The sequence below is a fragment of the Pelecanus crispus genome, chromosome 1 (genome assembly GCF_030463565.1).
Source record: "Pelecanus crispus isolate bPelCri1 chromosome 1, bPelCri1.pri, whole genome shotgun sequence".
NCBI classification, from domain to species: Eukaryota; Metazoa; Chordata; class Aves; order Pelecaniformes; family Pelecanidae; genus Pelecanus; species Pelecanus crispus.
In genome coordinates this window covers 41798380-41814320 of record NC_134643.1, presented here as the reverse complement: position 1 = coordinate 41814320, position 15941 = coordinate 41798380, and the positions used below count along the sequence as shown (strand labels likewise).

Below are 15941 nucleotides of genomic sequence, written 5' to 3'. Positions count from 1 at the left end.
CAAATTGTCTTTCAAAGCAGTGTTTGCACTTGTAGTGTTTGTTCATGTATCTGAGCCAGGAAGCCCCTTCAAGATCGCAGTCTCCAAGTAACTTGTGGCGTTCAGCACACCGTTATAACACTTCATGGCACAGGCAAAACTAATGTGCATACCTAAATATGGGCTTGGCAGGCTCGTTCCAATCTGATGGGAATGGGGAAAGAGCAACTCTGAGTACATGAAATTGATGCTAAACTGGTCCGCCACCCTTTTAAATATCAGCTCTAATAATACAGGGTGATACTCAAAAATAAAAAATGTGCATTTCCAATGGCCAGTCCTACTCTACTATGAACTGTACAAGTTACTAACTACTATAGTATTTATTTACCTTCTGTTTTGAGGTTATTAATTGGTTTTGAATAATACAGAATACATTTAAACTTAAATCTGTGCGCACACTTTCTTCTGGCAACAGACTGTTTCTGCCTTTTATCATTCTGGAAATGATTATATTGAGTCCATCAACTAAAACTTAATTTCTTCTGCAAATGTTCATGACATCCATGCTGGTATTCAAATAATGTGTTATAATTAGTGCTATTTCAGTGTTGGCCAGAGAACTAATACCAAATACATCCCTAGTGATGTAATACATAGAGGAAAGTGCTGTTGGCTCATTCTCAAAGAAGCGGACACAATGATTACTTTCACTAGTGATTAAGCAATTCCAAGGAAATCTCCAAGCTAAAATAATATTGCATAGTTAGTATAAAAACTGCCCCGACTACGCCAAGGAATAGTCTATTAAAATTTCAGTCAGCTACTTATGTCTCATTGGAAAAGAAACTAAAAGAGGAGCATGACAAGGACTCAAAACTGCACTCCTTACTCAGTTACATTTTCCATTCACTTCACTGAATTATCTGCGTCAGTGAGGGAAAAAACCCCAGACTACCGTAGGAGAGACAGAATGAATGAAAATAAGGCAGTTCTGTTGTTTATTAAACAAAATCAAGAACCATTTTACCCTTTCCTAAAAATATGCAAAGTAATCTTCTTCAGCAATATATGGGAAATCCTGACTGATAAGTGGGTTGTGAACTTTTTGAGTACCACGGGGGCCCACTCCCTGAGCTGAATTCCTAAGAAGTAATGTGATACACAGAAATAGCAGTAATTGGGTAACTTTGAAATCATAATGATTTCATTTGTCCATTAATCTCTTGCATTAATGTAATGTTAATAATCTTACTGAAACGTACAGCACTTGGAGATTAGGTAACTGGTCACACGCTGATTTGGGGAGAAAGGTGATCTGTGCTCCTGTGAGTGTCCTGTTAAAAGTATTTATAAAAAAAAAAAAAGAAAAAAAAAGATTACTTTTTAAAGATTGAAAAACAAATACACTTTTTTAGGACATTCTTTAGAATAAGTCAGTATCCAAAAAAATAAAAGAAAGCAAAAAAACTTCTCTAGCACTTACAAACTCTCCAGACTTGTAGTCCCTGTCAGATCAGGAAACTCTGTTATCTGTGAAGCACCATTTAAAGTCCTAGAATTTAAAAATATCATTTCAATACGATTGTGGTGAGGGAAGTGTGGGGCAACTCTAATGTTGCAATATATAAAGACAATTAAAATGAAAAAGTAAACACATACAGAGTTCTGAGTTCTGGTAAGTGTTGAAAAGCAGATTTTCCAACAAGCTGGATAGGGTTATCATAAAAATGTCTGTAAAAAGAGGATAAAAAGACATTTTAGGAAGAATATTTTAAAAGATTCTAAATATATTACAGGCTTATACTATAAGCAAATGAATAAACTCCCTATGATGAATCACAGCCTGTGCACCTCTGGTTGTAGCAGAGGTGCACCTCTGGGTTTTTCTCACCCACTAATCTATATCCATCAACCACATTTCATTTTGAATATTCAAGTAGTCATTGTTTTCTTGGTTTTAAAGCCAGAAGCCAGTCAACAAAATACTCCCTCTTCCTCCCTGGTTTCCAAAGACAGAAATCAAAATATGAAGAACTTTGTTATGACCTGAGACAAATTTAAGGTTAGCAGGTAAAGAAATCAGAACTTTACCTACTCAGAAGAGGGTGCCTTGCACTTTTGAAGTCATGCTGCTTTTGCTCATCGAATAATGTTGCTCAGGATGAATCACTATTTTTCTTATGTTTATTTTACAATTTCTTATTTTGAGGTTTGCCCATTAAATGGATTTTCATGTAAGACAACAGGAACTCAGACCGGAATCCATCAAGAGTAATAGTAATTTTTGCTAGCTTGTACGTTGCAAGTACTGCTAAAAGACTTAAGAAGTAGTTCAAATAAAAGGTCAAAGACCAGAGACCACTACTCACTTCCCTTAAACAGGGCATGCAAACTGCCATTCCTTCCACAAAGTTGGAAAGATATGAGCTTGTTTGCTTGTATAATGATGTCCTACACAGTATGCTCACAAGAAGAGCTATTTGACAATTAGCCACAAATACGATACTTAGTTCCACATCTTCTAATAAGAAGAGTCATTGAAAAGACTCTTCTCACTTACATTGTAATAAGTGATGGATTACCCACAAATGCACGCTCAGGTATTGACTTGATGTTATTGCTATGAAATCCCCTACAAAAGGAAAAATGGTTTAAACAATAAGAAAAAAAAGCAAAGGCACAATCTGTATTCACAATGCACAACAATTTTTTTCGTTTGTAGTAAGAAAAATGTCTGTATGTAAACGTATCTCCTTGTTTTCTGGAATAAGACAGAACTGAGAAAAGCAGAAGAAAAGAAAAGCAACAAAATAGCTGGAATTCTGTGCTTTTCAAAATGAACAAAACCATTCAGATGAAGCAAACTGCAAAATGGCATTTTAAAATTCAGATGCCCTCAGTAGGAAATGGCTTCATAGCTGTATGTCATGTACCTATGAATCTATGTGTGTATGTATACAATGTAAAAATATACACACATATGGACTAATAACATTAATAGCTAAATATTAATAATTAAATAAGTAAAAATAAAATACTATATATATTTCCCCCTGTACTTGTTAAATGGCAATTATTTCTTTTGCTGGGATAACAATGGATTGCACAAGTTTATCAGGGAAATGATTTTACACATTATATTGTAATATGTTGAGCCTCCTACAATCACCTTTTTGTTGAAGTATTTTAAATGTGGACATGAACAAACTACCCAGTGCAGTTGTGCCTACTGGATACAGGGCCAAATCTTTGTCTCATCATTAATTACTGGATTTTATTCATATGAGTAATTCTCCATTGTGAAAAACAAAAGAAACAACTAAGATTTCAAAAGAACAATGATGATTTGTGTGGGAAACTCCTATTAGTTCAGTCGGGTATGAAAAAGGCTTTCCAGCTTAAATTTATGCATTTAGAAAGCCTCAAATTGTTCACTGATGCAAGCACACTTGGCCATTACTTGAACAGGTCCCACTATTGGTTTTACTTGTTTAGGCATTGTGCTACTGCTGATGAGCTACAGAGCAAGGCTCTAAATCCCTAGTTCTTTTGCATGCAATAAAAACTGCATCCATGCAGATGCAGACTCTAAGCAATATGACGATCCCATTTAATCTAGAACCAGTAAACAGACGATTTTGTGGCTGTGTGGAATGGGATTCCTTGCGTGGCAGAAAAGCTAAGGAAATGGCATGACTACTTCCCAGGGCAGTATCCGGCCCCTCATCACCATTCTGACTCGAGTTAAAGTGAGGGAGCAGCCCCATCATCAGCCAAGAGCAGACTCCGGTGTGTTTATGCGCAGAAGAGTCTGAAGCGCTTCTGAGCTGGAGGGAAGAGAGCGTGCTCACGGCTGCAGCCTCTGACCTGGGGCACTGCACCCAAGTGACAGACCCTGTCTGAACTGAAGGCACTTTACAGCCTGTCAGTTCACATACTGAGCAAAAGAGCAGTAAATTGTAGCTGCATCCCTGGGTAAAAAGACTGTATTAAGGCCACACTGGGAAAAATGCTTCTACAGGTATCTTCAAAATCCATTCTGGAAAACATCACGTATGCATGAACTTTGAGTAACAGCTATACCCACTTACTTTGGAGAGATAACTACTCCTACAGCCAAGACCTGGCAGTGCAGAGCACCTGGGACCATGGTGTCCCTGTAGCATCAAACAGACATGGCCCTGACTCACTGCCCGCTTGCCAGCAGATCTCTAGCTCTGACTGCCTGCCTTGGATGCCTCCAAGCTGTAGACAAAAAGCCACATAGTCTGTGTTTTCAGCCCAGGCACAAATTTTGAGAGCAAAATGAGGTCCCGCCCAGAAGCCCCCTTACTAAGGTGGCCCTGCAGTGAGCTGAACCTCTGTGGGCCTGGGCTACCCCTTGGGTGAGAAAGGCAGGGCGTGCGCAACCTTGTGGGAGATACCTTGGGCTTGTAAGATCGGCTTCCAGGGCCCAAACAAAGCACTGAAGCACATGGTCTCATGGTCTGTGCTGGCTTTGGGATGTCAGGTTGCAATTTCACACTCCAAAGACCTATTGCACCCAGGAGCTTATCTAACAAGTTTGGTACTTAGAGGTGAAGTCCTACAGGGCCAGTAAGTAACCTCAAGCACATCAGGCAGTTTGCTGGACTGGGCAAGGTGCATTTACTGCAAACCTGGGTTATCCGTGTTTGGCTGCTGACTCCGGAGGTCAGCAAAAATGCAATCCTTCGAGGCCGCTGGATTTCATACCAATTATTTTAGCTGACAGATGACATAACAGCAGCTGAGAACAGTTGGGCTGAGAAACTCATAGCCTCACTCCCTTCTCCAGAGCCACACTCTGCCAATACTGGAGGTGCTGAACTGGAGACAACACTGCCTGAGGATCCCTGCTTTGGAAAAAGCGCCAGGTAGCTACTTAAAGAGGCTTTAAGATCAGTTTGTGATGTTGATGATGTAGCAGGGGTACAACCATGTCCAAACCCTATATGATTACCTATTTTTTCCAAAAATCTATGCTGATGGTACCAGTAACATGTTAAATAATTCAAACATAAAGAATTCTGAACATACGCACTGATGTGTACATTGCGTGAATTTAATTTCATTCATTTTTTTATAATTCAGCTGTTTCTTACAACAAACTTGGCTGGTTTCTTTTCATTGTTGATTTTTTTTAATGGAAACTATGCCTGTGCATCCAGAATGTACAGCATTACAAAGGACTATTTATATTGAAAAGAAACTGCTTTAATTTAATGTGGGGCAGGGAGGGAAGAAGGTAAAGATGTTTAAACCTGATGGGCTAATAAGGGTGCCACACCTTCTTCTTCTTAGACTAGAAGACTGTGATATATTGGATTGTTTGCAAAATCCAACTGTTGGGTTTGTGACTCAAAGTGAATTAATTGTGTTTATCCATGGATGAAGTTCCTGGAAAAACCCACTATATAATGCAGTATAAAAGTAAAAGTTGTCAGAACTTGAATGCTCTAAACTGAATGTTGAAAATTATCTTTCATGCATGTTGGCATGTTTATTAGTTTTTCCTAGGATATCAGTTTTTAAGGATTACTGATAAAATCACCAGCATTAAAAAAAATAATCACACACTAGTCAAAACATCCTCCTTCCTAATATGAGCTACGTACTTACAGTTCTTTTAGGTTTGTTAGTGTCCTGATAGCAGTGGGGAACTCGTCCAGACTGTTGTAATTTAAATCTCTGTGTGAAAATAGATTTTATTATTTAGGTTATGCACTGCATAACGGATAGCATAGAATTGTTCGCATTTGTAATGAAATATCATCTTCCATGCATTGAATAAATACATACAGCCAAAAGCCAGGAAATCCTCAAAAGTGTATGGGTGTTTTCCAACAAACTCTATTTAGGGCACATTATCATTCCTATTTTTTATAAGCATCCTATTTTTAGTTATATCTTAGCTACTCTGCAATAAAGAAAACAAAAGTGGATTCAGATACTAATAAAGGATTTGCGGTTTTGTAAATTGCCCATCCTTTCCATTACTTGAAAGTATTAATGGGAAAAAAAATCTTTCAAACAGAATATTCAACAACTTCGTACGGTGAGCTGCATTTTACATGGCTAATACATCGCACTATAAAGGTTTCATTTGCCTCTGGCTCACTGTCTAGTTGTATTAGTTTTTTTTTTTTTCCCCGCTGATGAAAAAATCTCTGGAGAGATTTTTCCCAATGGTTAAGTGGTAAAAATAAGAAATACTGGAGTTTGGAGGGTAAAAATGATTAGGGGAAATCTTCCTCTGGCTATAACAAATGGGAAAACATACAGTAAGCTCAATGTTACCATTAACTGTACTGTTAATTTTAAGATCTGTCAATATTCATATGGAGAATGTTTCTAACCACACAAGTTGTAAAAATGATAGATTAGTTGGGGTAGTGACCTCTGCTTTAAGAACTGCTCATGCTGCAGCAGTAATTAGACTTTATTCTGGTAGGCTGAATGGACTATAAGCCTACTTCTGCCCTCAGCATGACATGTGCATCCTTTGGCATTCAGGAGACACCTGAAACTACCATTGAGGTATGACAGTTTACTGTGGTGCTCTCTGGCACTGCTCTGTGAAGAATATAGTCTGAAAAACTTGAGCAAAAGCCTTTTTGAACTGGCAAAACACAAGTCACAGTTTACAATAGATTGAAATTGAAATAGTATCAGGCTGAAGTAATGCAGGCAGGAAACTGCTGTCTGAACTCAACAAGACTTTCCTTCCTGCTTGTAAATCTCTCTCTCCTGCTTATTGACAAAAAGAGATTACAGGCATGTACGGTTTGGTTTTGCCCTCCAGTGATATTTGATTTCCAGACCTATGCGTTGACGCAAACAAATGATCTTAAAGCTGGCGTCCATCATTTACACTGAGATCTCTTTAGATTATCTTGAAACTATCTGGAAACCGGGTCTATACAGTATGCAGTTACTGTGCTTGAGGCAAGTGCTACGTTCTCCTATTGCAGTGAAATGGCTGCACCTTCACTTATTCCCAGGTTCCTGACTGTCCTCTGTGTTCCCATCTCTCTCATGCCAGGTGGCTGGGACTGGGTTTGCAATTACTTATTCCATTGTTCTGTTTTTCCCCATTTTTGACCAAGTGCCATGTGAATCTCACTTAAAAAAACAAAACAAACGATTACATTTTCCTTCTCCCTTTCCCATCCCCCTTTCCGGTGCTACACTAAGGGACTTCCTCTCAGCTCACAGCCAGCTAAAAGACAAAATTGTAAAATTGCAATTCAGTGCCAAGGGATCAATGTAATCAAAACTACGGATAAAAAAAAAAAAAAAGCCCCAAACTTCTTGCTCTCTGACCTTAATGAAACATGAAATTGGGCAGTACATAGTTCTGTGGATGAGAAAGCAAATAGTCACCTTTAGGCTAGCATTATTCATCTTTGAAACTTTGTCTATTTGGTCCTCATAACAGGCCTTTTAGCCTTTATCCTGGTTGGGTGAAATATCTAAAATGACTGAAAATGATACAGCTGGCTGTGGCAGGTGCCGGGGGAAGGATATGCAAGGTTTTACTGTCCCTGTAGCATGTTTGTGGTCTGTGGTCTACTCTAGCAGACAACATCTTTATTCGACTAACTCTGTAGCAAAATACTTTGCACTAACCGTCAGCACTGCATTCCTGTTTGGCGTTCTTCTGTAGAATTCTTTTTTGTTAGAAAACTCAAGAAAATTTGAATTGGACTGAACAGAACTATGGTGAAAACTTGAGGAAATTTCAGTCTTTACCAGTGCTATTCTTTATCAGAGCTCTTTAAAGACAAAAGCTTGGATACAACTGAAACATTCCTCTTCCCCCCTTGTAAAACACATGCATAATTTGGCTACCTGGTACTTCTGCTTTTTCCAGGGATAAAAAAAATAAACCCATCTAATTTTATAACCCTCCTCTATAGCGAGACAGTTTCTTAATGTTAAAGCTTTTCATTGTGACAATTTCTCAATCTAGCTATTAGCTTTATTGATCAAACAAGACAAATAAATAGTACTAAACTAGGCAAACATAACTGTTCATGAATAGCCACTTCTTTTTCAATGCTCTGTACAGTTTTCAACTGTCCTTTAAACAACTTATCAATTGACAATGCTTATTAAAAAGGCAAACTAATTTTATAGTCAAAAATAGGATTTGCTACACAGAGTCATTGTAAACCATTACTTAGATCCTGTAGCGATTAGGCAAGCCAAAATCCACATTTGGCTTTTAGGCTATTTTTATTCTTTCAGAATATTAATGAAAACACTGAAAAAAAAGGAAACAAATAAGAGGTCAACTCACAAAGTCTCTAGGCTGTGGAGCCCATCAAAGCATTTCTTTCCCAGGGAGTAGATTCTATTGTTATGGAGATGTCTGCAGGGGAACATTAAGCACACAGTCAGGAAAGCACACTGCACACAGTGGACTTAAGCAAAACATTTTGATGGTTAAATCAAAAGAAACTTATTTTCAGGCATGCACTGATTATATGCAAGTCATGCTTTTACAAAAGCATGTATAGGAGGCACCTCTGCCGCCCTCCTCCTTTTTCCTAATATCTCCCCACCCACGCAGGCTTCCATTTAGTTTCATAGAAGGGGTTTGTTTTAAAACCACCTAGATTGTTTAAAAAGGGTGTATCTTGGAGTTCCAGGTTGGGGGTTGCACATCAAATACTGGGAAATTGTAGACATATTCTCAGTGGTGGTTAATTAACTGGTTGTGTTAAAAACGGTGTGTGGGGTGTGAGTGTATATTTGGAAGATATATATTCAGAGGGTATCAGAGGGTATGGCACAGAACAGGAGCAGGTGAGGAGATGGATAACACGGCAGACAGGAAAGGGGTATTAGGCTTGCAGAATGAAAGATGACACAAAGGCACAGGACAAAAAAGTCATAGCTTTACTGACAGGAGAAAACTAACCAATCTTAAAAGTGCTGTAACTTGCCTTCTTTTGAAACTATAAAAATCAACAACTACTTTCTCAAATGTTTAGCAATTGAAAGTAATTTTGTTAGATATTTCAATCAACCTCCCCGCACGAAGGCTCAGAGTGCTGCCTATTTCTAAGTCTTTTAGACCGACATGGAAAAAACCCACTCTGTGTGAAGCTCATTAATGTGAGTAGATACAACTCGGAGCCACTTCAGGTTGTTTTTTAAAAAGGATGCCTTTTTCCCAGGTTTTTCCTTTTATTCTCTTCCTGACACTCTACCCTTAAAGTGGAGGGAAACTACGGGAGTAGCACTTGAAAAGAAAAGAAGGGCTGTGAATGAGGAGCTGCCAGGCACTTCCCCTTCAATGCTTCATTCTGCTCTGAAAATAATGTTAAAGATCAGAGGCTCTGTGAATGTTCTGCAGAACCTACAGAAATTGAATCTACCTTTCCATAAAAGGCAGGGATTCTGATGACAAAATGCAAATGTTCTGTGGGTTTTTCCTTTCCTAGGAAGAAACCTAATCAACTTTTTTTTTTTTTAATGACTACACTGACCTTTAATGCTTTAGTTAGCATGAAGAGTGCATCTCCAAATTCCAATTATGTTTGATCTTTAATGATAGAGCTTCAAACCTGCTCCAACTGACCATGCATTTTTTTGCACTGAGTTGAAAATTTGCCAGACTGTAGCCAAGAGTAGCCAGCAAAAGAAAGCAGAACCACACACAAAGGTTTTGATGAGCCAAAAATATCAGATGTTGTAGATCATGAGGAATGATTCAATTATTAATCAATATGAAGCCCAGAAGATCAGAAATAAGCAACGCAGATCTAAAATAAGGAAGCCTAACTGAGCAGAAGCAATCAGGGCATGAAAAGAAATAATTTTCTCCTGCATTTCTTAATTGTCCTCTTATCACTATATTTCTGGTAGGGATCTAGAGAATGACATTCAGGACAGTCTTTTTAGCATTACTGAGGTAAGTCTAGAAGCTCAGCCAAATGACAAGTCCATCCACTCTTTAACTTGAATAGGATTGATACTCAATGTAAACAGAAGGCAAAGATTTTTATAGAATCATAAAATGATTTTAGGTTTAGGTTGGAAAAGACCTTTAAGATCATCCAGTCCAACCATTACCCTCCATTTTTGGTGCCCTATATGCTTATATGAATATATTAAGCGCTAGGCAGAGATGGTGATTATAACTGTCAATAGAGAACTGTGGCGTGTGCCAGGTTCAATGCTTACACTGGGGCTAGAATATGCTAAATATGTTAAGTGTCTTACAGACTATGGTTTCAGACAGCTTGTAAAGCTTGAATATACTATTCTTTCTTTAATAATGCTAACATTTTCCAAAGTATCCTGAAATAACTTCTCCACCTCAGTTCTCCTCCTCAGTTTCTCCGGACAGTCCAAAATTTTTTCCACTTGGCACGTTCCCAGAAGATAAAAAGCTGAAACTGCGCTCCATAGTATTCCTTCCAGATTTTGGTGTGAGCTATGCATGTTTCATTTAGTTGAACTGGCATGCAAAAATAACAAAATACAAAACTACGTATACTTTCGATGAAGGGAAATGCATACTTTTTCTACTGGACGGCATTCTTTCCGAGTCACCCAAAAAGCTTTCAGTTCATTTCTTTTTTCTGATCTTCCCTCATTTAGTACACACTGCCTTAGAGAGCACACAAGTCATCTTTTCCTGTTTGTTTTGCTGACCAGATAGGGTGATTTTTTTATTCCCTTACATAGTTCTTTACCGGAGACGGAAACTTTTAAGCTAGATCAAAACAAGTGATTTAGCAAATGCTAGTTTAACTGTAGGAAGATGTAAAAAAAATCTGTTTATCCAAGAGAATTTTTTAAAATTTTGTTTTGTAGTACGTATACAATCCAGAAAATTTATGTTTTCAAAAAGAACATTTTCTGCAACAAATGAATTGACCTCTTGGTAAAGGAATATCACTAAGCCTAGTGCAAATGTAGAAGGGAAACTGCCGATTTATAGCCCCAAGATATCAATTTAATACTAAGAATGTAAGACAAAACCAACACTTAATTAACCCATGTATATACCTCTTTACCTATCATTTGCCAACCGGGAAGGGACTAAGGGAATATTTAATTATTAAAGGTTGTCTCAGGCAATGTCTAAATTAAACATTGCATCTTCAAGTAATTTATCACAAAATGGTCAAAGTCCTGCAAAGAAGCAGAGATTGTGGCTAAAAAACAATCAATAACACTTACAGAACTACCAAACTAGAGAGGTTTCCAAAAGCATAGTCTGGTATGTAATGAATTTTATTCAGTGCCAATGTCATTGCCTGAAGTGCTGGTAAACTTCTAAAAGCTTGGACGGGAATTTCTGTCAAAGAATTATCGTCTAGCCACAGGTGTCTAAGGGAGACCAAGCCATTGAAGCAGTTGGGGGGCACATAGTTGATGTGGTTGGCATCCAGACGTCTAGGAGAAAAAGAAATAGAGAAAATTGACTCTGAGAAAAGAACAGTGGACTTACACAATGGATATCAGAAGTTATCACCAAGAACACAACCCCGAAGGATGGACATGGGTTGCCACATCCATTTTTCATTTCCTGGAGACTCTAAATTTCCATCTTGTTTGCAACCTCACCCCTGAGACCTCACATCGTGTTTACAAGTCTCCTTGTTAGCTGGCTCTCCGCAAACAGCTCTCCTTTGGAGCCATCAACTCACTGAGAACACACACTTATAACTTTTGAGCAAAGCCTCTCTACAGACCAGGTATGAATTTGTTTCCTTTCCCAATTATTTGAAAGTATGGAATAAAGAAGTGTATGAAACTCAGCCAGAGATTCTCTTTCAGAACCTATAAATCACTGAGCTGCAAACTAATTTGGGTTTCTATACACTAGACACCCATTCTAAGAGCCACAAATAAAACACACTTCTGAGTCTCTGTTCCCATTTTACCTTTTCTTTCATATTTTTATTCCAATGATTCTAATGAGCACTGAAGTTCACATTTTTTAGTAGTGGAGCAAAATTTTTTTAAAATAGAGATTAGTGTTACTAATGTGATATATTTATTTTGAAAAGGAAGTTATTAAATACACTTCAGTTGCTGCAGAGCCAACAGAGTGAGCTCAACTGCACATCGTGCCTCTTCAGAGCCTGCAGGTGATACCTTGCTCTCACACTTCTGTAAATAAGGATTAAATCTACTGAACCTTTTGCAGATGTGGCGCTAGAAATATTATGTCATATACTCATTGGCTTTCGCTTTCTTTTGCTTTCCCACTGTGATGCTTTCAGGGAAATATTTAAAAGTGTGCTTCAGATTTCTGAAACTTTGTGAAACATCCAGACGCTGATCTGTACTCCAATACACTTTTTCTGCTTTTAATGTGTTGTAGTGACTTGTACCTTGTTCGGAACATGAAAGCCACACTCTAAAATTTTTCTTGAAGATGTCTGTAAGGAGGAGTAATTAAGTGAATGGTGAAACAGAAATAAATTTAAATAGATGTTTGAAAACATTACAGAACAAACAGACACACCCAGGGTACAAAGAAGTAATTCTGAACAACCTAAATTCGGTCTGTTTGAGAGAAATGCAATACTCTTTGTGGCGGGCATACTAATCTCTTTATTTAAAGCTGCTTCTTCATTTACAGTCACGTAAAATGTCAGGTCCATTCTATCTCCTGCTCCATGCTGCTCCTACCTATTGCACGAGAACAAATAATGACTGCTAAGGCTCCATGCCAGGCTGGCAAATAACTGAGACAAGGTCAGTTGGAACAAATTTATAAAGTTCAGTGTCAAAGCCCTTGTACAATTAAATTTTCAATATAATAACTGACATGGCAGGCAGCAGAGACAGAGCTTCCAAAATAACTCAAGGGTCTGTCAACAAATGGGTGAGGCTGGAAATGTTTAGAAATACTCATGCTGTACCTCCCCCATACCCCAGGCAACAACCATGCTACACCTGTGTTTTCAAATAAGGTATAATTTGAATGAGTAGATGAGGTTTCTTTGTGTTCACTCAGAAGTAAATTTCTTCCCTGGGTGATGCTGGTATGTAAACTAAGAAGTTACAGTTGCCTTAGTTTGACAGTTACACTGATTAAAGAATGGAGGCTCTATTCAACCTAAATGTGTTACTGTATTACAGTTAACATCTTGTTCAATATGAAGCTTGCCTGTGCAGCTCTGACGTCCTCATTAACTCCACAGGAGTTACTCACAGGATGCCTGGCTGCGTGGCAAAGCCAACAGTCAGTTGTTTATATGCGTCCCTGTAGCTGAAACGGCAATACTTCTGCTGCCGTCAGTGAGACCAGGATTTTTACCTTACCAGTATTTGGTAGCAAATCAAGGAACTGATTTTGTTTATAGCTGATGTTGCCACATATAAACCCACCACTGGCTATGTAAACAAAATACGCAACATAGAAAGAAAAACAGGACTGCTATAATATAAATGAGATTCTAGGTAGTTGGATTATTGTTTAAATAAACTTCGGAAGAAATCAAGAAGCTACGATGATTTGTGCTGCAGGTCCTATAACTGGATTATGTATCCTGCAAGTGCTTGTAAGAAGTATTGCCTTAAGTGCTCTTTTGTTATCTAATCTTTTTAAAATTTCCAAGTACCGTTTTCCTCTTGCAGATAAAGGTTTCAGCAGTGGTTATGTTTCCTGTTGTACCATAGGTAATGCACACTGATGTAAAAAGCATTGATCAAAATCGCTGTTTCCAGCCAATTATTTTACATGGGTTGATCAAAGTTTTGGCACTTCCAGAACTAAACCCATTAACTCACAAACATGACTCTATTTATAATTGAAAATATATAGATAACATGGTGAGTTTGAAAGCTGCTATTATATTACAGAGAGAGCCAGTTTAAGGAAACAGAAATACTTGATCTCTTCTGATAGGCAGCATGTAAATAAAGCAGCCAGTATGAAATTCACCATGAGCTCACTTAAAATGTCCAAACCTTTCAAAGTAAATGCTTGAGCTATGTGGACTGTATCCCACTGGTGTTTCCCGTAACATACTGTGAATGCTACAACCACGTGTACAAATTATGAAAAGATATTATTCATATGGATTCGTAAATAGGACTAATTTATTGGAACTCTGGAATGACTGAAGGTAGATGTTTGAAAAATACTTGATTTGGATTTTTTTTATCATTCCAATACAACTGGATACTTAAGTTTTATGCCACCTGTAAGTTTCTAAGGGAATATATATTTTTCTCCTCTTTCTGAGTCTTCTCTCAAGAGCAAGCCCAGCTACAACCTGGATGTACCTTGTGATCAAGAAATTCCTTAATGTCTTGTTGGCGTGTCTTGCTCATTCATTCAGGGTTAAATCAAACGCTAGATATGGGATCAGGAAGGAGATTTCTCCCAGGTCATTCTCCCCTCTGAAATAAACAGCTATTACATGGATTGCCTCTTCTTGCAATGGATGAGGGCCTGAATACAACAAAGGGACTGGAGAAGAGCAAAGCCACAAAGACAGATAAAGAAGTCAAGGACAAAATATTTCTTCCGACATTTCAGTTTAAAATAGGAGAGGTAAAACCAAATGAAAAGGGTGGGGCTATATGTACCAGGCAGGGGAGGCGGAGAAGTGAGAGCACATGGCAGATTAAAGACTGCTCCTCCCTTTCCCACCACCTTGCTCCCCTCCTGACCTGGCTCTCTTATGCAGGGAGCCACAGACAAGCCCCTCCACCAGGAACAGAGCAATGATGGACAGAGGTTGCGGGCACAGCCTCTCTGGGGAGGGTATAACAGGCAGGAGGGGGTCACCTGTAGCCCCACCATCTTTGCTAGTATGTGGTGGCATGAACCCTCTCAAGGGTTTGTTCACACGAGTTGGGCTAAAGCCCCATTTAAGTAATGGCAAGTGACATCAAAACTGGCTCTGAAAAGTGGATGTAATGAAAATATAGCTGGCTATTGTGAGACATGTTTTTCAAACATGGCCCTTTACGCAGGATATCCCCTTCAGTCCACAGGGGAAAATGCTAGGACTATTGTAAAAGCTTAATTACAACACACCAGCACAGCAGTTCCCACAGATCACTTTCAGCTCTGCCCTTGTATGGGCTTCTACAAGACTGATACAGAGAACCCTGTGCGGCAACAGCAAGACCAAAAAAGAAAAGTCACGAGTCACAGTTTAGGAGCGTTTGTTTCTGTCCCACTGCTCAGTTTTACATGGGGAGGTCTCTGCAGCTCTGGGAGTTTCAATCCTTAGCATTTCTCTTCGTAGACAAACATGCTGCTCGGGTGTTTTGGTAAACCTGCATTCAAGACGGTGGGCCAGGATGCTAGCCCACTGCATAAAGCACAAACAGCCAGCTGCAATGCTGTTTTTATACAAAGACTGGCTTTGATACCGGGTACCCTCAATCCCCACAGGTGGGAAAAAGTGGGGATCAGCAGGAGCTTTTGGGTTATCCTAGGAATCTGCCTGCAGATTCAGATCAGGAGTCCACAGCTAGACCGGCATATTTGGTGTGGCTGGGAGCGCTCCCAGGTCCCGCAGCCAACTGGCTAGGAGTGGCTGGCACTATGCTAGTGACCTCTCCTAGCTTCCCAAACCAGGTGGCTGCACGCAGAGGGCCTATTGGGGGTGGTCCCAGGGGCGTGGAAGCTGCCAGGTGGCCCCAGGGAACAGTTCAGGCAAACGTTAGCTGGCACGGGTCAAAAGTGTGCCGAGGACCCTGTTAACAGTGCAGCAGGACAGACGGTCACGGCCAGTGCCTGGGAGCACTCCGAAGCACCGTTTGCTTTGCTAGGCTGGCCGTAGCAAGTCTGTGGCTGTATGGTGCCCAGGAGGATCTCCCCAGAAATCTAGTGTGAGCCCCCACACTGCTAACCACTCCAACAGCGGCTTCCTGTCTTCCTCCCGCATATGGTGTACGACCTGGTGGCCTTCAGCCATGCAGGATGATTTTTGGCTAGAAGTTCT

The 15941-nt window shown here is 39.3% G+C and overlaps 1 protein-coding gene across 1 annotated transcript in view; it reads right to left on the bottom strand.

Annotated features, from left to right (window-relative positions):
- LGR5 (leucine rich repeat containing G protein-coupled receptor 5) overlaps positions 1–15941 on the bottom strand; it is a 98165-nt gene that overhangs the window by 13577 nt on the left and 68647 nt on the right. Inside the window, exons 5-11 of the mRNA XM_075711956.1 lie at positions 11203–11418; positions 8306–8377; positions 5623–5691; positions 2543–2614; positions 1642–1713; positions 1466–1534; positions 1245–1316 (exon numbers count right to left, since the gene is read on the bottom strand). Coding sequence (XP_075568071.1) covers positions 1245–1316; positions 1466–1534; positions 1642–1713; positions 2543–2614; positions 5623–5691; positions 8306–8377; positions 11203–11418 — 642 coding nt within the window. The remainder of the gene's footprint in view (positions 1–1244; positions 1317–1465; positions 1535–1641; positions 1714–2542; positions 2615–5622; positions 5692–8305; positions 8378–11202; positions 11419–15941) is intronic.